At 36.3% G+C, this 23,784-nt stretch overlaps 2 protein-coding genes across 3 annotated transcripts in view; both read left to right on the top strand.

Moving 5' to 3' along the window:
• LOC148948221 (uncharacterized) overlaps window positions 1-2,317 on the top strand; it is a 69,283-nt gene extending 66,966 nt beyond the window's left edge. For both annotated transcript variants that reach the window (XM_089093829.1, XM_089093830.1), the window contains exon 6: window positions 1,566-2,317. In XM_089093829.1, the coding sequence (XP_088949955.1) occupies window positions 1,566-1,793 (228 nt within the window). In that variant the 3' untranslated portion in view covers window positions 1,794-2,317. The remainder of the gene's footprint in view (window positions 1-1,565) is intronic.
• Window positions 2,318-20,422: 18,105 nt separating this feature from the next.
• On the top strand, window positions 20,423-23,172 carry LOC148948220 (uncharacterized). Its single transcript, XM_089094628.1, has 2 exons — window positions 20,423-20,690; window positions 22,048-23,172. Exons 1-2 carry the CDS (start codon window positions 20,423-20,425, stop codon window positions 23,157-23,159), a joined length of 1,380 nt encoding a protein of 459 aa, XP_088950754.1. The 3' UTR covers window positions 23,160-23,172.
• The last annotated feature ends 612 nt before the right edge of the window (window positions 23,173-23,784 follow it).

Below are 23,784 nucleotides of genomic sequence, written 5' to 3'. Positions count from 1 at the left end.
CTATTCAAAGCCTCTCTCTTTACGCACATTTCCAGGAAGTTCCGATTTCCCTTGAATCTATCCTTACGACATCCTCCCACCCCAACCAAGGACGCCCTGCTTTTTGTTTAGCCCTAGGTGGTTGGCCAAATAGGACAATTTTTGGCAATCTGTAACTCTTCGTCTGCAGAACGTGTCCTAGCCATTTAACTTTTCTTTCACTATAGTCCTAGAAAGGGTGATTTAACCACACTTTTCGTACATTCTACTGTTTGAGATACGGTCAGTCCGTCTCTGGAAAACATCAAATCTTCCTCCGTTTTTCGGAGTGCCCATTTTTCAGAACCATACTTGACCACTGTCAGCACTGTAGCTTCCAGTATTCTAATCTTGGTTCGCAGACTTAACTTCCTATTCTTCCAAACTTTTTTTCAAATGTGAAAAAATACCCTGAGCCTTGGCTATTCTATTTTTAACATCTTCACTACTCCCCCGTCTTTAATAATAATACTGCCTAGTTAAATGAAGCTGTCCACTTCATCGATCTTTTCGTTACCCAACGACTTAGTCTTAGTTTTCTTAATATTGATTTTCAAACCTTTTCTTGCACCCTAAACTCGCAAAACCTTTAAAAATTCACTCATTATTCTAACATTTTCATCTAGGATGCTTAAATCATCATCATAATCTAAGTCGAGGAAAGTTGTACCCCATTTGATTCTGTGTTCTCCCATTGCCCTTTCCGTGCCCCTGGAGACAATGTCCATCAAAATTACCCATATAAAGAGGGATATAACAAACCCTGCTTAACTCTTTATTTAACTCGAAACCAGCTACTAACCTCATTTCCTACCTTAACAGAGCAGTTTATTTGTCTGGTATACCATACAAGGATAAGACCTTTGCTAAACTCTTCTGTCATCTGAATCAAATGCTTGCTCGTAATCTATGAAACTAAGGACTAAAGGGTTTTGATGACTCTGGCACTTGTCACTTATTAATCTAAAGGTTAAAATTGGGTCGACACATCCTATACCCTTTCTAAGACCGCAGTGTTCTTCTCTTAAAACTGTCAGCAGCATCTCTCAGTCTAAAAATTATCGTATTACTAAGTAATTTGCTACCTACAGAGATCAGACTAATGCCTCGATAATTACCACACTCACTCTTATCGTCTCTCCTTTCCAGGGGTTTAATTAGGGTTTTCCTAAAATTGCTAGATACTTCCCACTTTTCAAAAATCATATTCATAATGTTCAGTAACTTATTTCTAGCCTCATAACCACTATATTTAAGAACGACCCTTTTTCTAACCATTCTTATTAATTTATTTTTTATTTATATGGTAAAATCTTTAGGCGTGGTTAGTATGCAGAACATAGACTGGAAAATAATGTAGCCTTGCACAAAATCCACAAAAAAAATTGTCTGTAACTAAATTATTTATGTATAAATGATGGAACTGTGTATTTTAGCCTATATTTGAATACCCTAATGCCCTATATCCGATTGTCTTGTTTCTCGGATACGCAGAGATATAATGGTAGGTCGAAGGTGCATTAATCTTATTCATTTTTCTGTTGAAGGCAAGTCAGGGCGTTGAGTCAAATCTGGCAACATCGCAAGGAAACCAATCAGCAACAATGTCAATGCAATCTCCATCCACCTTTATGCTTCAAGGCAGTAATAATATTGAAACCGGTGTTAAAATACCCACAACAACGGCAGCCATATCTCTTCAGCCAGCCAATGACACCACTAAATTATATATAACAGATGTCAGTTCATTTCCTAGTCTTAATGTTAGCCTTTAAACTGGTGCTAATATAACTGTTGTACGGTGCCATTTATCTTGTGCCATACAGTAGTGAACTAATCAAATGTGCAAATATTTGTTTTACCAAAGAACAGCACCCTCTGTGTTCTAGTCGATCGGTGCTTTATAGTGCTTGTAAATACTTATTGATTAAGGTTAAATAATAGTTTCTAGTCGATGAAGTCTAATTTTTGGTTATTTGTTTAATCGTTTTTTTATCCTTGTAAATAATTTGGGATTAAGGTCCATTCATAGTTTGTATTTTACGAAGTCTAGTTCTTTGGTTCGTTGCATTATTGTTTGTGTCGCATTATTTATTCATGTAAATAATTATCAACTAAGACTAAAACATAGTTTCTAGTCCACGGAGTCTAATTTTTGTTTTGTTGTATTATTGTTTGTCTTTCTTCCTTTTTTTGCTATAAAATTTGAACAGCTCTTAAGGATGAACGCCAGATTCTGTCGTTATAATTCTTTTTAATAAATAAAAAGGGGGATTAAAAAAAATGAAAAAAAGATAAATATCAAGAAGATAAAAAAAAACAAGTCGCTTAGAATAACAAAGATTTAATTGATGCCTTTTTTTATCTGATCTATTTCGTTACCTTACCTATTTTTTCTACTGATCTTAGCTATCTAACAATGAGCTTTCAGTTGTAGCACCGAAAGCAGAACTGAAATTAAAGTAAAAATAAATTAGCGTAATAAGCCTAAATAAGCCTAAATAAGCCGTAATAAGCCATTTTTTATTACATTTTTGCTCATTTTCTTTTTTTTTGAATATTTATTTTATTTACATGCTTTTTAACGAACTCCCATTTAGACATCTTCATAATAAGCTATTATACTAACGCGAGTGAGTTTAATACCTTAGCATGTTTCTGAGAAAGGTCTGGAAAGAAAAACATTACCAAAAAAATTATATTTTCCTGTTTCATGCCCTCCCTCCAGGAAAAACTTCCAGGGAATATTTTCTTTTTTTTATTACTAGAATTTTCTATACTCTATTTTAATTATTAGAAGTTTCTATTTATGAGAAAATGGTGCAATATGTCCTCAGTCTTTTTCGTCGTATCTTAACAAAAGAAATTTGGAAGAAGAAGATGGCGTTAAATGTTTGTTTGCCTATTATTCCAAGCAAATTAATGGTCCTATGTCAATTTTAAATTCTTGGTCAACCTGCCTGAGACTCTAGGCAGGCGTGCCTTTCCAAAAACTAACCCACAGGTACTTATCCAATAAGAGAGTCGTACTTACTCCCACCATTTACCCGTGCCATTTAAAAATTTTTGCGTCTCTATCACTCGGACTATCTGTCTTGACTTTTTCTACAATTAGCCATGTCTTAAAGCCTACTGCATAACACTTGATTTTCAATTCAAAATCAACGGACTCTAAAATCAACTGTTTTGCAGTAGCCATCAAGACATGGCTAATTCTTGAATAATAGTTATAAAAACCATACCATATATCTTGTTTTTTTTTGCTATTATATTGCCTGGAAAGAGAGGCACACCAACTAGGGTTCCTGAATTGTAGAAAAAAAAACATAATAAAACCATAAACCAGTATAAACTACTGTTCCTGAATGATAGTTATAAAAACCATACCATATATCTTTTTTTTTCTTCTCTCTTCTCTTTTTTTGTAGTATACACCCTTTTGAATCAATGTAGGTGAGTTACTTGTTTTTGAAAAAAAAACTCAAGGTTTTTTTGAAACATATGATCTCCTTTTAGAGCATGAATAGACCAAATTTAATTTCAATTTCAATTTCTCAATTTATAACTGGGATTTATTTTACTATATACATAAAAAAACAAACAAACAAAATACCCCCAGAAGCAAGCTTGTGCGGGGGTAATCCCTTCTAAACTCATAAAAAATCATAATAACAAAATAAGATCCAAAATAATAACTCTTTTCATTTAATATGAATAAAAATACAAGTTCTGCCCTCCAACTCAAAAACTATTAATAACATACTATACATAGCCACTTGAAAATAAACCCGTACCCCCCCCCCCCCCTTTTTAGCCAATTCATTAAAAATAATAAATTACTAAACAATACGATCTCAATAAACTACGGAACAGCAGCAGGTCATCCACACATTTAAGTTCCACTGGTAAACTATTCCAAGCACTCGGACCGGCATGACGGATAGAAAAAAATGATCTTGTTGCTTGCGGAATCGGTCTTCGAAATTCTTCCAAATTTCTAGTTCCATGCTCATGAACATCACCCCCACTCACAAACATTCCCTTAAAACAAACAGGAACACTACCATAAAGATACTTAAACATGAACTGTGTTTTATAAAATTTAAAAAGACCCGATACCGGTAGAATCTTCAGCGTCATAAACTCATTACGAACAGATGATCCTCTATTCTCCTTACCAATCAAAAGCCTTATTGCCGAATTTTGTAGTACACGCAGGGGCAGAAGATGCGTTCCAAAAGTAGACGACCATACTGAAGAACAATATAATAGATATGGATGTACAATTGAAAAATACAATAATCTTAATATACTAGTTGGGAGAAAATTTTTCAGTTTACGCATAATTCCAAAATTACGTTCAAGTTTCAAAGACACACAATCAATATGATCTACAAAACTTAAAGTTTCATCAATAATAATCCCCAAATATCTAACACTCCTCTTTCGTGGAATCATTGATGTACCATTACTTAAATTATTCACCCATGGGTAATAACTTGGAGATCTGCTATATATCAATAAACAAGACTTATTACAATTAAGTTTTAACCTATTACTTCTCATCCACCTTTCTATATTCTTAAAACCTTCTCGTAATTGCGACATCAATTCATTCTCAGTCCTACCACATACGGTTAATTTCGTGTCGTCAGCAAACATAACTAGGGCTTTACTAGGTTTAAGTGTCTCTAGAGGAGGTTTAATAATAGTATACAACCCATCAACTGCACTTGACAAATCATTTATATAAATAGAAAACAAAAGTGGGCCTAGGGGTGATCCCTGGGGAACTCCACAATTTATAAATCTACTGTCAGAACGTGCATCATTAACCTCCACAAACATTGACCTTGAATTTAAGAATGATTCTAACAACTTCAAAGCATTTCCCCTAATACCACAATTTTCTAACTTCATTAACAAAATATCATAAGATACAGTGTCGAACGCTTTCGCAATATCCAGAAAAATTGATGCAACTTTAAGGTTATTGTCTAATGCATCATTAACATATGTAGTCAAAAACAACATTGCATGCTCACTAGAATAACCTTTTCTGAAACCAAATTGATTTTGATAAAAAAACAAATTCTTTTCAAGATACTTTTCTAGCCTTATATATACTAGCTTCTCGAAAATTCTAGCAATAACTGGTAGCAGCGAAATGGGACGGTAATTACTTATATCATTTTTATCACCCCCCTTAAATATTGGAACAATCTTCGCTCGTTTCAAACACTTTGGAAACACACCAAATTTACTAATATATTTAATTTAATTAATAATACTTTAATAGTCTTATGGATTGAGTTTCCTCAGCTATAACCAGAAAGCTATCATACACGACGTAGCAAATTTTGATTTAACAATAATTTATCTGAGCTATAAAATTTCAATCGAAATATGATAGATTTGATTTTAGTACTGAACTGTGGGAATGCACATTTCGAAAGTTAGCTTTCTGGGCCTAGTTCGCTTAATACTGGACGACAGAGAAACAAAATATATTTGAAAAAAATATCTTATTCCTCTAAAACTTTTCGTTCTTTTTACTCGCTTAAAATTGTGCCAGAACTGACCATCAGACGCATTTAGGCATGGCTTTAAAAAAGCTGGGGTTATTTGTCTTTCCAAAATCAAGGAATAATGTGATTATCTTACAAAAATGCGTCACAGAGTTAAAGTCAATAGAATTAATGTACTTTTTAAAACGGAAGTAAAGACCGGGGATCTCCCCTTTTATCTTTGACTAAACCAAAGAATATGGGTAACATACAAGAATCTAAACTGGCGCTGGTGTCGATAAAAAAAACACCAACACCATCGAACGTTTGGTTTTTCTTGGCCTTTTGTCAGTGCAGCAATGAATAATAATGTAATAATAATTAATGTAATTGACAAAATTAATGGAGTAATAAGTGTGATCTCAGTTTTTGAAACAAACACAATTGCAGAAGATGTTTAGGCTAAATACATTTTTTAAAGATTGTTTGGATCATTTGTTGAGGGGTGGGGGGGGGGAGTATATCTGCTTTTTAAAGAGGTTTTGGGTGTCTAAAAGCTTTTATTTGACGTTTGGCTCTAAAGATAGCTAGAATATGATATGAACCGTAGCAACAAAACTTTCCCTTCTTATTAGTAGGAAGATCAGTATTATTCAACTAGTGCACATTTACTAGTTCAGTTCTTCTTCATACAATGTTAAGTTGATTTTAATGATTGCGACTATTCCAACCCGATATTATTTTTAATAGGAAGGTAAAATTACATAAAAATTATGAAAGATAAGACATTATGTATTATGTAATGTTGTTTTTCAGTATTAAATTTATTTTGGCCTCATAGAAAATTAATTATAATAGCAAAGAGTAATTGATTTGCAATCCATATATGTGATTGATGGCTACATTCCCTACATACCAGTTCTAAACCGTAGGTATCGAATTTGGCTAGGGTCAAACACAAAGTGAAAAATGCTTTCAGGGAAATGGATCCAGTTTTGGGTTGTCAGTTCTATTTAACAAAACTAGTTGTATCTGTTTAAAACTAAAGCAAAGTCGCTGAAAATAGTGAAATAACATCAAATTGTAACACTAGCAAATTAGGTTTGTAAAACCGAAAATGTTTTTTTTTTTTTTTTTTTTTGTCTTTAAAAACAGGCACTTGGATGTCTTATCACACGCATAATCTTTTATCTTTTGTCTTACCATAATCATAATCTTTTATTACAAAGAACAACCTTAGCCAAATATTCTATCGGTTTTGCATCAGACACGCTAAAAAATTTTGCTGAACTATTTGATAATTTGATTATATAATTTTGACGAATTAATTTATTGTATTTTTTAAAATAAAATTAAAACGGCAAAATTTAAGATAGACTTTTTTCGTATATTTCTTGTCCCATTTTTATCTTTTGAAGTATGGCCCAAGCATCATTTACAAACGTAACAAATTGACTTGTCCTTTAATTTTACGTGGGTTTGGTCACTGCGTTCAGTCCTTATTGACTTGGCTATTAAGAGACACTTTCTCTTTTCCAAAGGGGCGGATTTCCACTAAAATTATCTGAATAAGAATTTCTTTTTTTTTATGGCACATTTTGCTATTGTATATTGCCTACTTCATGGAATGCACACACCTTTATAAAGCTTGAAAAATCTAGAGCTAAACACATAAATACAGGAATTTCTTTTTCTGAGGGGAGGAGGAGTTGAAATAAAGAACAGCACAAAAGACATGCCAATTATATGAAAAGAAGGCAAATTTATAAAACTATGTGACAACAGGTTTAAGGTGTGCTAGATTCAATGTGCCATCTCATCTTTTTTTCTAGTAAATAATTTGTAAAAATATGTTGATATTATTTGCAAAAAAAATTGCTGCAATGTTTTTTTTCCTGGTGTGTTACAAAGAATCCTATGGATTTTCATTTTCCAATGATTTTCTACACGAGTTGATCCAGAATGTGTTCCTAAATTGCTTGGTTTATTTTTATTTTATTTTTTTACAAAAGAGAATGTGACAAGTACCATGATATTGATAAATATTTGCTGTTCTTGTTGCAGTTATATTTTCTTTTGTTATTGTTGTTCAGTCATTGCGTGCGTTTTTATATATTTCTTTTTTCCTACTTATTCTATCTTTATTTCTAATTTATTATTATTTCTATCATTTTTTCTAAAATTCGATTATTATTCTATTAGATTCTTTTGCACAAATAGTTTGTTGATGGTGTTCAAAACCGTTACTTTTTTTAGAGAGGGGAAGAATGGATAGAAAATACTATGAGAATTAGTTGTTCTGGAATTGTTTTTTGGGTATTGTGTTTAAAAGAAGCTAAAATGAAAATCCAGGGGTTATTTTTTCGGTTAACCGTAAGGGTTACGGTTTTCTCAATTTTAGTGTTGTGGGATTTATAAGTCATTTATTTAATACCATTAATCTTGGTTATGGTTGTATCTTAGTCAAGGTTACTATGGCTATGGTTGTGTTGTTACTCAAATGTCGTAAAAAAAATCCAAATGTTTAACTTTACATTCAGTCCTAAACATTAAGAAGGCTAGGATAATAGCCTTTTTTTGTGAAGGGTGGGAGGGAGTTGACTGAATAAGGCTAGTACGAATGTGTTTTCTGGTTATACGTGTAATAAATGGGACATTTCCTTGAAGTTAATCAAAACTAAAAATTTCATCTAGAAAGGGTGGGACTAAATTTTCCCTGGTTTTGTACAGCTTTAATCGAAATTGAAATCCACATTTTAGCTTTAAATAATCCTGTTTAGAGGAGATTGTGAGGTATTGGGGTGAGCATTCATGGTTACTGAAGTGTTACCTAACTTTAAATTCAGTCCTTGACAACATACACCTCTAATCTTGTCATCTGTCAGGGGGTGGTTTGACCCCATTCCACGAAGGGTGCGATTTTTTTTTTAAGCCTAGAACGGAATTATTTTATGCCTTCTTTTGAATTCCTCCTAGATTTACGCTCATTTTGAGTGTTTCTCCAGTGTTTGACTGAAACAAACGGAATATTTTCCATGCTGAATGTCTGCCTTTTTTGTGAAGAAGAGAGCTTATCGTTCGCACATGAACGCCCCTAAAAGATTACGTCTATCCAGTTCTTGAATTATGGTTTTGTGCCTACCTATTTATCGTTACTCGAGTATCATAAAAAAAATGATTATTTTTAATGTACATTTGGTCCCAAGCATTAGGAAAGTTAACGCTTAAGGACTATTACATTTTTTATAGGGGTTGACTGAAACTTTTATAAGGACTATTCGAGTAAATTTTCTAGTTGCCACTGATGTTGAACTGGCATCCAAGTTTTTGGGACAAATTTATTCGTCCAATGTGACGAATAAATTCAGCAACTTTCTTATTTTCTAATCCGCAAGTTTTACAAAAATGTAAAGTTTAACTTCATATATAGTCTTAGGCAATATTTACTTCTAGTCTTATCAGCTGTTCGCTTCAGAAGCTGTTTGTTAATCATTTTATGTTTCAGCCTAACTAGTCAGCGACCAAAGTGTCTATATTAAAGTTTATTAGAACGTGCGCGTGGCTGAATTAGTTGTCAAAGGTTTTTTTCTCTTTTAGTGTTTGTAAAATCTATGTAATGTATACAAAATTTTTGAATATGATTTTTGTGTGACATCTAACGAACTTTCTATCGTTTAGAATATATTTGGCTAGGGTTGTGAAAGTATTGTTTTGAAATATACGCGTTATTTCATTAATGGAATAACGCGAAACCGCGTTAATTCATCGATGTTTTTTTCTTCATTATTATGCCCCATTGTTTCTTTTTCCTTATTTCAAGTGGGTAATAAATGATTATGGTAGACATAGAATATATATCCATGTATTATTATTAAATATATATATTCTATATTCACAAAGTAAAGACAGGGTAAACAACATCAGAAATGTCAAGGTTATTAATTCAAATGTTAATAGCTCCAAAGGTTATTCCAAACCAAAGATTAATAAAAGATCTAAAGCTGGACTGGCCAGCCATGACAAAACAAAGTTTCTGGTTGCATGAAGGTAGCTGGCAATTGTATATTATATATTCTACTACTACTACTACTAATATCAACTCACCGCAATACCAAGCCGCCTGAGGCCAACACAGCTACGCACGCTCCTCCTCCGCCCCAATCTGCTCAAAGCCTCCCTTTTTACAACCGCTCACGAAGTTCTCATTTCCTTTAAATCTTTCTTTATGACGTCCTCCCGCCCCAAACGAGGACGACCTGCTTTCCGTTTAGCCCTAGACGGTTGGCCGAAAAGAACAATCTTTGGCAATCTGTCCTCCTTCATCCGCACAACGTGCCCTAGCCACCTCAACCTTTCTTTCATTATAACCCTAGAAAGCGATATTGAACCACATTTTTCGTACTGCAATTTTGTTTGAAATAAGGTCAGTCAGCCGGGTACCCAGAACAATCCTTAAGCGATTTCTCTGGAAAACACCTAGCAAATCTTCATCCGCTTTTCGGAGCGCCAATGCTTCAGAGCCATATTTGACCACTGACATCACTGTAGCTTCTAATATTCTAATCTTGGTTTGCAGACTTATCTTCCTATTCTTCCAAACTTTTTTTAACTGTGAAAAAACACCCTGAGCCTTGGCTATTCTACTTTTAGCATCTTCACTGCTCCCACCATCTTTACTAATAATACTACCAAAGTAAGTGAAGCTGCCCACCTGATCAATCTTTTCATTGCCCAAAGTCACCTTTTCATCCTCGCTTATTCCTAGCTTTAGTGACATAGTCTTCTTAACATTAATTGGCAAACCTATTCTAGTATATTATACTGACAAAACTTCTATGAATTAATGTCATTTTGCTCGAACTTTCTTCTGGAGTACTTGAATCATCGGTATAATCTAAGTTAAGAATACTTTTCTCTACCGATTTGATTTCGTGGTCACCCATTGCCCTTCTTGTGCTCCTTAAGACAAAGTCCATTAAAATAATCCATATAAAAGGGGATAAAACACAACCCTGCTTAACTCCTGATTTAATACAAAACCACCTGCTAACCTCACCGCAGCAGTATTATTCTCGTACATAGCACTAATCGCTTTAATGTATTTGTCTGGTATACCATACAAGGATAAAACCTTTACTAAAGCTCTTCTATCAACAGAATCGAACGCCTGCTCATAATCTATAAAACTGAGGACCAAAGGTGTTTGACAACTCAGGCACTTCTCAATTATTGCCTAAGAGTGAAAATTTGTTCGACCTTTTCTAAAACCCCTACCTTTTCTAAAACCGTACTGTTTCCCCTACCTTTTCTAAAACCGTACTGTTCTTCTCTTAAAACTTTGTCAACGGCATCTCTCAGTCTAAAAAGTATCAAATTACCAAGTAATTTACTACCTACAGAGACCAGACTAATGCCTCAATAATTACCACACTCGCTTTTATCACCTTTCTTATGCAGTGGCTTAATTAAGGTTTTCCTAAAATCGTTAGGTACTTCCCCTTTTTTCAAAAATCGTATTCATAATCTTCAGTAACTTATTTCTAACCTCAGAGCCACCATATTTAAGAAACTTATTTACCACCCTATCAGCACCTGGAGCCTTATTATTTTTACTGTTATTACCTTATTAGTACTGTCGCTAGTTCCTCCTCACAAATCAAATCTTCCTTCACATCCAGGGTATTACAAACTTTTCATTTTCCTCTATATCTTTTCCTGCAACTCTATCTCGGTTAAGCAAATTCTCAAAATGTTCAGCCCATCTCTCTTTAGTTTTTTCCTTATCGCTAATTGCGACCCGAGTCCTTTCTGTAAGTGGGCCAAATCCAGATTTACTACTCCCTCTCAATTTGTTAACATGCCAGTACAATATTTTACTGTTATGCCGCCTAGCTTCATCTTCCAGATCCTGGGTAATTGTATCCATGGCCTCCACTTCACACCTCCTTAGTTCATATTTTAATGCTTTCTCCACTTTCTTTACACTCCTTTTGTTTTCATATGATCTATCACTCACATAATTCTTGTACAAGTCCTTTCTCCTTTCTATTAAACATAAAGCTTTTCCACTAATATTTTTAGCTGCAGTTCTAGCTTTCTTCCCTAAGACACCTTCAGCAACTTCACAAATTATTTTTCCAACCATCTTCCACATTATCAAATTTTAAACTCAAGTATAGTATTCAACTGTTCCTGGAACGTTTCTCTCAAATTCTCATCCTGGAGTCTACCAACATCATAACTTCCCGGGAGGTATTTACTCTTCCGATATTTTAGCTTTAAATTAGCCCTTTACTATAACATAATCAATAACGTTTCCTGTCTTACCATCACGTGAATACCATGTTAACTTATGAGCCATTTTATGACCAAACACCGTATTGGTTATAGCTAGATTGAATACCTACAAAATTGCAAAAGTCTGTATCCATTACTGTTTTCTTTTCCTACACCAAATTTACCTATTTTTACCAAAATATCTCTATTTTTACCGACCTGGGCGTTAAAATCTCCCAATAATAACATCATATTTCTACCTGGGACCCTGTCTATTTGCTCCTGTAACTGTAAGTAGAATTCATCTGAGTCACTAGTATCTCCGTCAGTCGGTTCTACAGGGTCGTATACTACTATAACTGATACCCTGAACTTCTTAGTCATAAAATGAGCAATTAGTATTCTATTATTAATACCTTCCCAGCCTAAACAAGACTTAGCAGCTCCCTTATTCATCATGAACCCTACTCCCTGTCTATGTACCCCATCCCTCCTGCCTGAGTAAACAAATTCTATATCACCAATTTCATACTTCCTACCCCTGGGATATGAGTTTCTGAAACTCCTAATAAATCCAGTTCAAATCGTCTGGATTCGTCAGTCAAAATGTCGATACGATATTCATTTTTTAACATTGTAACATTCCTAGTTCCAATTTTTCTGTTCTTTAAATCATTGAAACTATTTTGGGCTCAGGAGAAGCAATGATCCCGGATAGCAGTGAAGGATGGGGATAAAATATCTTCTCAAGTCTACACTGAAGCACTTAAGCTGGATTAGAAACAGACAGCAAGAAATTCCTGCGATGTCCATGAATGGAGGTTTTGTGCAATCCTGGGTCCATCTTGGTCACAACATGGTTTTCAGCACTTGGCGATGCTCTTCTAACAAGAGTCGAAATCCTGCACAGAAAATCTCAAGCCTATTACCTCCGACTCATTATATATTCATGCCTACAAATATTATGCTACTACGGGGAGTCAGCCCATAATAGATAAATTAGCTAGGAAGAGGTTTTTCAGCCCGAAGACGCCCATCAAAACATACCAAACCCGGAAGAATTGTCCATTTGTCAGAATCCCGTGTGAATGCTGTGTCGTTTACTAGGCTATAATTTCCTCGAGGGGCACCACTCTTCAAATGGGAAGAGAGTTGACCGCAAGGTCCCCAGTCTTGCAGGTACCCCAAAAGGGGCGAGGCAGCCAGTCCTTTGCAGAGGCCGTTGTCCATAGATCTGGATCTTACGCCCTGCCGCAGTTGTCCTCCTATATAGGATCCTCCCCCTGTCGTGTTCTGCATCACCATGCAATTTAACCCATTACTGGGAGAAGGTTTATAACTCATGGGACTTGTGGACAAACCAGTGGGCCCTTTTGAGTGCCCATTTGAGGAGTCTTCTTCCTCCTCCGCCTGTATTTATGACCCAGGGCGAGGGTGCCTCAGTTTTTATTATGGACCCCCAGGGACAAGGTCCCCCTTGGTCCGTGCCTCCTATGGAGGTACCCTATATATCTGTAGGGCGTTCCCCTATTGCCACCTGGGGACACGCTGAATGGCCCGGGGGAGGCCTAACCACTACTTAACATTTAGGACTCTGTTGATGGACGTGTCCAGTTTAGCTCAACACTGAAAATGCTTAGTGTCCAACAAAAATGGATATAAACAATTTTTTTGCGTTTTTTGTACCCCCCCCCCCCCAAAAAAAAGAAAAAACAATGTTGGGGTAATCCCCCCCCCCCTCGAAAGAATACTGGGTACGGCCTTGCTGGCCATCTCAACCTTTCTCTCATTATAGCCATAGAAAGCGTGATTGAACCACACTTTTCGTGCAGCCTACTGTTTGAAATACGGTCAGTCAGCCCGGTACCCAAAACAAATAAAAACCCTTCCAATCTTTCTAGACAAAAGCAAAAAAATGAAGCTTTTTTGTACAGTTTATGATTTGGCACCCCCTTCATATAAGTTCTTATACAAGAAAAAGAAAAGCTTCTTTTGCATCATTGTTTTTTTTATTTGACACCCCGTTCAATTAAGTTTTTATACATAAAAACAGCCTTTCTGGTATCATTTTATCGTTTTTGAACTGAAAAAATTGCTTTTTACTGAATTGCATTTTACTGAACAATTGCCGTTCGACCCAAGCCCCAATGTCGCTCCCCACTCCCAGTAAAAAAAAAAAAACGTTTCTTTAATTCAATTTCATAAAGACGATACTTTTGTCAACATAAGAAGAACCGTCTATATTGCAATTGTATCTGCCTGGTTTATATGCAAAGTAACACAAGAGACGAAAATTAACGAACAAGAGAGTAGTGAAGAGTTATGGTATACAAAGTAATGTTTGGCAGGGATAGTCACTAGTGATAAATCACTAAAGGTGGCATCGTGATTGGGTGATTTTTGGAGATTCGGGGAACCAAATTTCTTTCGGAGAGACAAATAGATTTTCGGGGAAAACCCCAAAAATTCAGGGATAGTGCAAGTCCTGCTTGATTTCTAATAAGGAAATTCGAAGTACTTAACCACACGAGAAAAGAAAAGCTCCGACTTTGTGGTTGACGCAATAAAGAATTGCCGCAATATTAACTCAAAGTCAGCCGAACGCCGCCGTCTCTGCCGTTGGCGGCGCGCCGGCGGTGTTGTGACACTTCGGCGGAGGTCAACTGGGCCTCTCGTTGGCGGCGTTCGGTCGATGCGCCGGCGTGGCGCCGGGGTCTAGTCGTATCCAGAATTTTTCGGGAGGGGGGATGGGGTACAAAAAAACGCATCAAAAACTTGTTTATGTTCTATTTTGCTATGTTTAACGAGTCGGACAAACGTTTCGGGGGGGGGGGGGTCAAATCACCTTTCCCCCTGGATACGGCCTTGCTACACAGATAAGTGGGTGATTAACACTTAGTCAAGCATAAACATATCCCTTCAACCTGAGCCTATCCCTGCAAGATGACTTAATACTAAACAAGATTACTAAAAAGTACTAGTAAATGCAAAATGAGAGCTTGATATACATTGATATCCATTCCTGACCGGCAGACAAACAAAATTAGAACATTAAGAATCAATGCAACCAGATTTGTTTACAGTTGAAGCTCTCTTTGTTCCGAAACTCTAATTGTAATGTCTTCACGGCCAGAAACCTTTAATCAGGTAAAAAAAAAAACTTTCAAACGGTATAATTCTTGCATGGGGCTAATTTGTTGAAATATTTGCAAAAATGTTTTTTTTTTTCACTTCTCTTGTCCCTTGTGTTAACTCTCTAACGACCGAGATGGTTGTAGCCTCCTTAAACTGTAGAAAATAGGCAGGGTAGTGAAAACACGCTCTGTCAAAGCCAAAACAAAAGTTTCTGGAGGCTTTTTGTATGAACAGTCTCCATAAGCTTAATAATAAACATTATAAACCGAATAATGACACAGCGTAACATAACTGAACGCGTATGTTTGTTTTTGTAAATTTAGATAATTCATCACAATACTATGTATTATCAGTTTTTATTTGGCTTTACCATTTTGTAAATTACTTTCCTTAAAAAGAAAGACTTATTAGAGAACTAATGAAATGTTTCTCAGGTACATTCTTCTATTATTAGTCTAATTTCTCATTGCTTTCATGAATTTGCATGACGTCATATTTTGTATGAAGCCATTTCAGGTTGTATAAACATATCGCTACACATAGAATGACGTCACTCTTGGTATAAAACACCAGCAGTGTGAGAACCATGACGTCACTTTTACAATATATACTAGCAATTCCAGGCATTTCATCTATTTATTTAAAGAGAGCTATAAGATGAGTATTATTAAATGTTTTGCTATTGGGATTCCAGTCTCGTGTGCTGGAATAGCGATCACGTGGGGGATTAAGAAGTATAGAGGATCCTATATGGATGAAAGTTCGAAGAATAGTGAATCAGGACCAGTCAATGAGGCTCAGAATGCTAATTTTCCAGCCTCAAAGGAGCCTGTTCAAATCCGAAAAGAAATTAAAGTTGACGGTGACACTCTGACAGACAAAAACAAAGATAATGGTACAAGTAGTAAGAGTTGTCAAAGTATATCACCTGCGGTAGAAGAAACTGTTGAGGCCGGAGACCGTAGTGACGGAAGACCGAATCCAGAATTCAGAAGGCTTCTGGCTCCTAACTGGCTCACTGGCTTAACTTACTCGAAGGGCAAGTGTTTCTACCACTGGGTGACAAATGGTATACCTACTAACTCTCAAGTACTAATTTTTAGAGAGGAATTGATCAATAGTATGACAGAATATATCCAAAGTATCATAGCTTTTTGCTATCATCCAGCCTCAAAAGAGCCTGTTCAAATCCGGAAAGAAATAAAAGTTGACAGCGATGCTCTGACTGACAAAAGCAAAGATAATGGTGCAAGCAGTAAGAGCCGTGAAAGTATATCACCTGCGGTAGATAAAACAGTTGAGGCCGAAGACCGTAGTGACGCAAAACCGAATCCAAAATTCAGATCACTTATGGCTCCTAACTGGCTTATCTGGCTCACTGACTTAACTTATACGAACAGCAAGTGTTTCTGCCACTGGGTGAAAAATGGTATGCCTACTAACTCTCAAGTACTAATTTTTAAAGAGGAATTTATCAAGAATGTAACAGAACATACCCTAAGTATCATAGCTTTTTGCTATCGTCGAAGATAAGCAAAATGTAAATGTTGATGTCTTGTAAAAACTATTAAAATAAAATAATGTTATTCTTATTGGTATTTTTGTATTAGTGGATATATTCATAGATGTCTTGTTTAGACCTAAATTAATGTGTAGAAGATCACATCTGAAAACAAAATGGCTTATAAGCTCTTTTTAAGTCAAATGAGGATTTTTATAAACCACTAAAAATCAGTTTTTGTAACATTAACCGCAAGTCCTAGGAGTGTACGTATAACCTTGAACTCCATAGGAGTCTATAACTTAGAAGTTACAGTACGCTGAATACGCCTTGTTTTATATGGGCGATGAATTCGTTTTTTTTTGTTTTTTTGTTCTCTTCGTTATTCGTTCTACTTTACTGGCCATGAACCCGTTTTTTCGTTTTCGTATTCATTTCTTTGTTTTAAACATTAGATTATATTGGATAATAAAAAGGTATTTAAAAAAATATAAAGTTTGGTGTCATCAAGCATTTCAGAGCTAAACAATTATAGTATTAAACTAACTGTAACAATATATAAATATGAAACAAGTAGAGGAATAATTCTAGTCTATAAAACAAAAAAGTAAACCAAAAATTTAAATTAGAAAAATAAAGTAAAAAAAACGAAAACATACAAGTTTTTGGTCAAAATGGATCAGCTACACAGAATTTAACTTAAATTTAATATCGCGGTTCTTGCTTACTCACCATATGGCATTTTGAGACAAACTTAGTTAACGATTCTTCCATCTGTAGTTTTCAACTTGGGTCGAATGGTGCAGCCAAAAGAATTTCCAAAGCTTAACTAAAAAGATATTCCCCAAAGGAATAATCTTTATTCTTATTTCAATATAAAGATTAAAAATTATTTTTACAAGCAGTGTGAAATTTTTTTCAAATAAACGTATTTAAGAATAAATTTCATTTTTTTATGAATTAGGGTTAGTCGACGTATCCCACACGCGGCCCCAGTTGCGGACGGTGTGGCCACTTAAGCCACTGTGACTACAATTAGTCTTACGACAGCAAAGCGATACGACAGAATTTATGACAATAATACGATTTACAGCGATTTAATCCAAAGCAGGAGCTAAGGTATTTTTCAAGTTTTGCTAAATTAAAACGGGGGTTTAAGTTTTGCAGGCTAAAATTTTTGTAATCTATATATATAAGCTATATAATATATAGCTATAGTACTAAGCTATAATATATAAGCTATATAGCACTGAGGGTTATGCAACCATTTCCTCATTCCCTTTTCTTTATCTTGCTATATGAATTATGATTGAATAATAAAGAAAGTAGACCCCAAAACATGATTTTTTAAGCTGTTTATAGTAATGACAAGCAGAACAGTTCGGAAGAACTTGAGTAAAAGATTGCCGAGAGGGGGGAGGTGTTTCAAATTCACAATCTATGATTAATTTAATTAACATATCGCCGATGGACAGCGAAAATCATATCCGCATTTTTGGCGGAAGTTTTTTTATGCATTTCTGCTTGACCGGCTCTAAGATACGTATGTTGTTCCAAGAATAGCTGTATTGGGCATCAGAGTTACAAATTTATTATTCCTGTATACTATACCCATATTTATATACCTATAGATAATTTTTTCTCAAAAACTTCCTACTCGAAATAAAGACCAGGCAAAAGCAGCCAAAAGATGTGTCATTGGGCGTCATTTCTTCCGATAAAATTGCGGTCCCTGTGACGGTTCCAAATAAATTATCACTTGCTGTTGCCGGGTAGATAATAATATTTACACAAAGTGATATCTTCCGTACCAAAATAAGAACCTACGCCATTCAGTTGACACAGAAATGCATCCAGGATTTACTCCCCTTGTGCGGGGGCAAATTCTACGATTTCGAGCAGATGCATGCAGTGTTGCCATAATTCTTTCAAGAGGTTATCCGTATTGTACGAAGACGCTTATGAGCACAGAAGATAGAAACAATATTGAAATCTACTATCTCCTCTATTAACAACTATTAACACACCGTCAATTTGTAAATTTACTGTGGTTAGCTCACGACGGTTTTCGTTTCTCCTTTCAGAGTACTATTCAAAGAGAAATCAGTTTTGATCATTGCAATTGCAGTAGGCAATTTCGAGTTGTGGGGAATTGGATCCAAATCACAGCTATTAAGGTTCATTCTTAGACAAGTGATTTTGCGACAATCCTGCCGCTGTAACTTACATTAAAAAGACAAGATGCTCACATCACTGGATTCATTAGTCTAAAATATATCTATTCACCGAGCCAGAATTGTGGTATTAAATTATTTTTTTATTGGAGAAGGATCTAAATTTGCTAAAAAAATTGGCCTTTTTTTACAATTTTCAACGAATATTCAATGTATTTTCCATCTAATAAACACACCGAATTTAAAAAATAAGTAGCTCGGTAGATCAGAATCTCAGCTATGGAATGATAGTAAAATTGTCGTCTTCAGGTGATATATTAAAACCGTTGGGGAGCTGGGAAAGACACCACAAAATGCACAATCTTCAAAAAATGAACTCAGTAGGTTTGTGTTTCGAATGATATTTCTTCTGGTTCAGAACTAGTGTTAGGCTGGGAGCAGAATCAAAAAAAGTATATTGAATTCATGTTTTTTCATGAAAGACTGTTAGAAATATAAACCTAACAGTGCCATTTTTACTGCTGTTGTTCTGTTCCGTGTTTGGCTGGTGGCTTTAAAGTTTTTCATGAAAAAATATAAATTCAAAATTATTTTTTGTTGATTCTGGTCTCAGACCATATTAGAATGGCATGTGGGGCAAACGTGGCTAAGACGAGAAGCCTGTCTGACTAGTAACGTTTATAAAGCGAGGCTCTTCTCATGTTGTCTTTTGTTCCTTAGCTTGTTTAGGTTCCGAGACTTAAGATCGATCCGAGACTTAGGGTCCAACTCTAGTTTGGACCAGAGAAAAAAACCATTGAAAACGCCAACTTAATGAAGTCATGTCTTCCCTTTAATTAAAACAAATTGGATTTTCAGTCTGTAATGCATAAAACGTTGTATGGATTGGATATAGCAAGAGCGCATATATGTTCCTATTAAGTCCGTCTTAACAGGAACATCCCGTTAAGATGATTCGGAAGCTTAAAATCATTTTTCGAGCCTAAGTGTCGGCCGACCATCACGAAGACAAAGAGCCTATTAGCGAATTCTTCCAGGGGACTTCCAGAGCCATCATCAAAAGCTGTCAAGAATTTGTGGCTTGACTGAAAGGACATACAAATTTTAAGTCCCTTTTGTCGGCAAGCTTGTCAGTCAAAGCAGATGCCCCCACAGAGAACTCCTAGTGCAGCAAAATAACTTAAATGATAATTCTATTGAGTTGGTTTATACCCTTTTATTACCAGGTATGCTAGAACACTATTTGTCTTATCCTGAAAGACAAATAATGATTAGTATTTTCCTGTACCTCAAAAAGAAATTCTGCTTCATTTAACCGAAAAAAATTAATTCATATTTCTGATAATGTCCGAGGTGTGTTTTTTTAAGTAAGGTCCGTTTAAAGATAAGTATACAAAGAAAGATTATTTCAAAAAAGTAAATTTATTTTCAGAAAGTACATATTTTACTCTATTTAATGGCATAGTTGCTAAGTTTGTTCAAACACTTATCATACCTCTAAGCTATTATTAGTCTCTCGTCATTATTGTGACGGTGTTGCTTGAGGTGGAGAAACGGATAGTAATCGCTTGGCGCAAGATCAGGACTGTAGGGTGGATGGTCTGAAACTTCCCAGCCAAAACTATCCAGCAAATTGCGGGTCTGGCCTGCAGTGTGAGTGTGAGGTCTTGCATTGTCATGATGAAGGATAATTCTCTTTGTCAGAATGCCATTTTTTTTTTTGTCGCTCAGCGGAGCTTTCTGAGGGTTTGGCAGTATGCTTCTCCATTGATGGTGGTTCCTCGTTGCATGAAGTCGACCAACATAACACCATGCCTATTCCAAAACACAAACGCCATGATTTTGCGCTAGGACAGAATCTGTTTGGCCTTCAACTTTACAGAGGAGTATGCATGTTTCCATCTTATGTTCTGTTGCCTCGATTTGAGCGTGATATGAGAAACCCATGTTTCGTCTCCAGTTCAACTGGTTGCCACCTCAGTGGCAACCGTTACAATGGTGACGACGAAGTAAAAACGGTGGTGAACTCTTGGTTATTGGAGCGGGTGGCAAGTTTTTATGAAGAGGTTACTTTAAGAAGTTAGAGGCATGACAGGTGTTTAGAAAAACTTGGCAACTATGCCGAAAAATAGAATAAAGTATGTACATTTAAATTTACTTTTTAGAAATAATGTTTCGCTGCGTACCTAAGTTCAAACGGACCTTACTTAAAAACACCCCTCCTAAGTTTCATTAAAAACTGAATATCTCCAGCACATGACGCGAGAAGTTAAATTGAAAGTAGGTGCCGACTTTTAATTTTCTGTCGTTTATCCAGATCTCTTATTATTCTGGTTAGTTCCACCACACAAACTAAAAAAGCTTATAATGGACGACATAGATTAATGATTTAAGGTGGTGCAATGGGTCGCAAAAGGCAAAAGGAGAATATGGAGAAAAGGAGAATCTTTATAACGCTCCCCAATCTCTAGGTCCCCTTCAGAATCCTGACCATTTCATAATTTTCTGGGAAGCACAAATAAGTATGCCACAACTAAAACGAACAAAAACCACAATTCAGCCCATCACACGGTCTTCAATAGCTCACGTTGGTTGATGGAGCGGTACTTACATTTTTGAGGACAGTTGCGCAGGGACCGATATTAATGTCAAAGTCACCAGGCTGAACAGCCTTCTGGTAGAAAAATTCCACGATTTTTTTCCAATAAAAGTTATTACGGTTTGTGACACTGACAAACCATGGATCACCCACGAACTCAAACAGATGATAAAGACTCGCTGTAGTCTCCACAAAGCTGGAGATCAAGCGGCTGCAGCCAGTTTGCGTAACAGAATTGTGAAGTTAAACAGACTAGCCCAAAGACAGTATGTAAAAGAGAAAATAACGCCATTACTGCACACTGACCCTCACAAATGGCACTCCTCGGTCAAAACCCTTGCAGGGAAATCAACGCCAAAGGACCTGAGACTACTCAAAGATGACGGCACACTGACATCAGCTACTGAAGTGAACAATTTTTTCTCCGACATATGCACCACATACCCATCAATCACAAACTCAGAAATTGAGAGTATCATTGCTGACACCGGGACTGATGAGATATGTGAAGTATCTGAATATGCCGTCTTTAAGGAACTTCAGAAACTGAAAGTAAACTGTGCGTCTTACACTGGTGAACTCCCTGTCAAGTTGTTACGCGAGTTCTGCATCTTTCTCGCGAAGCCACTCAGCTCTATTATTAACCAGTGTTTTCGCGAACAAGCGTTCCCCAGTGTTTGGAAGAGAGCTTATGTGCGCGTCATTCCAAAAGTGAAAAACCCGAAATCTTGCGACCGACTCCGCCCGATTTTGATAGTTCCGAACCTCTCTAAGTTAGCGGAATCATTTATATATCATAAACTTATGTCACAAATCCGGGGCTCTCTTGATCCATAGCAAACGGGTGCTTGGAATGTAGTAGTACAACTGTTTATCTTGTGCGTCTGCATCACCTTATTGTTGAGTGGCTTGACCAAGGAGGCAAACTTGCATATCTCCTCCTAGCCGACTATAGAAAAGCCTTCGACTTGATACGCCATTATACTGCAGTGAACAATCTGAAGGCTATGGGAGCTTGCAGACATATTCTCTTATTAATAAGAGATTTCTTACGCGACCGACTACAGAGTGTATATGGTCTCTACCCGGGTGTGACTGATTCGGAATGGTCTGAGCTTACGTGTGGTGCCCCACAAGGCACTAAACTCGCTGCCTTGTTGTTCTTGGCAGTGATCAACTTCGTCCTTGCCGATTTTGACGAAAGGTTCAAATTCTTAGATGACCTTTCCACCCTCTTAAAATACCTCATTGAGAAGTCTCAAACCGTTCCCCAGTTCAGTGAATCATTTATCGACAACTTTAGAGACCAGTGTTCTGAAAACAGCCTCCGAATCAACGAAACGAAAACCAAAATTCTTCAATTTAACCCTCTCAAAAGGGATTTTCAGTGCCCCCCTCCACCATACCAAAGCATATCGTCGGCAGTTATTCTCGGTGTTACGTTCAGCGTTGTCTGTTCGTTTAGCCTCCACGTCCAAGAGGTAGTGAAAAAGGCGAACTGTGCCATGCGTACCCTTTTACTGATGCGAAGATTTGGTTTTTCAGTGCCGCAATTGAAAACAGCCTACCTGACATATATTCGCCCGATATTAGAGTATGCGTGCCCTGTATGGGGTTCACAGGTTCGGAACACTGCCTATATGAGCGAAGTACTCGAATCAGTCCAGAAAAGACCGGTGAAGGCCATACTGTCTGATCAGTACACCGATTACGAATCAGCACTGTCTCAACTAAATTTGCCGTCACACCACGATCGCCGTTTTCAACTTATCTGTAAATTTGGCCAGTTTCTTCTGACAAGTGATAAACACAGAAATATATTACCCTCAATGCTCACAAAAAAAGTAACTACAAGATCAAAAGCAACAAAGCTAGCCCAGCCCAAGTGTCGCACTAATCGCTTCAGCAATTTGTTTGTGCCTTTTTATGTTTCTGTCTACAATAAGTGACATGTGTATTAATTTTTTTTGTGTCTTTGTTCACTTTGTAAATAATAGCGCGATTTAGTCGGGATTTAAACCCTGACTACGAAAGCTTTTATGTTAATAAATGATTCTGATTCTGAAAAATGCTTGACTTTTCAAAACTAACAAAAAAACAGCTTCTTAAAAATTACAGTACTTTTTCTGATTAAATAATGGTTGGTTGTTTAATTTGAAAAACCCTTGTTTAACTGCTGAACTTGATATGTTAACGCAATCGAGAAGCCATCAAGAGACATAGGTACAAAAAACAACAAAATCAGCCACAAAAAAACAGTTCTGCGTGAATCATGGTTTATCAACAGTCTGAAGAGAATTTGGCGACCAAACGTCCTCAGTTTGAGTCAAATTTAGACTCTAGTCCTATCAATCCTGAAGTATAAAAAAATCATGGCAAATGGCAATCAAGAGCGCCGGAATCTGACCTTTGAAAAATCCACATGTCTAGAGAATCCTGACTGCGTTTAAAAAAACTGAAAAAGAAAAACTTTTTCGGATGCTGGCCAGTGGTCTGCGTTGCGCAGGTACCGATCTCCTGATTCAATGCCTTCAGCCGGAAATGCAATGCATGAAAGGGGGCAAGTCATCCGAC

Source organism: Artemia sp. Qi Xiang Cuo, chromosome 9 (genome assembly GCF_049724085.1).
Source record: "Artemia sp. Qi Xiang Cuo chromosome 9, ASM4972408v1, whole genome shotgun sequence".
NCBI classification, from domain to species: Eukaryota; Metazoa; Arthropoda; class Branchiopoda; order Anostraca; family Artemiidae; genus Artemia; species Artemia sp. Qi Xiang Cuo.
This window is presented reverse-complemented; position numbering and strand designations above follow the sequence as displayed.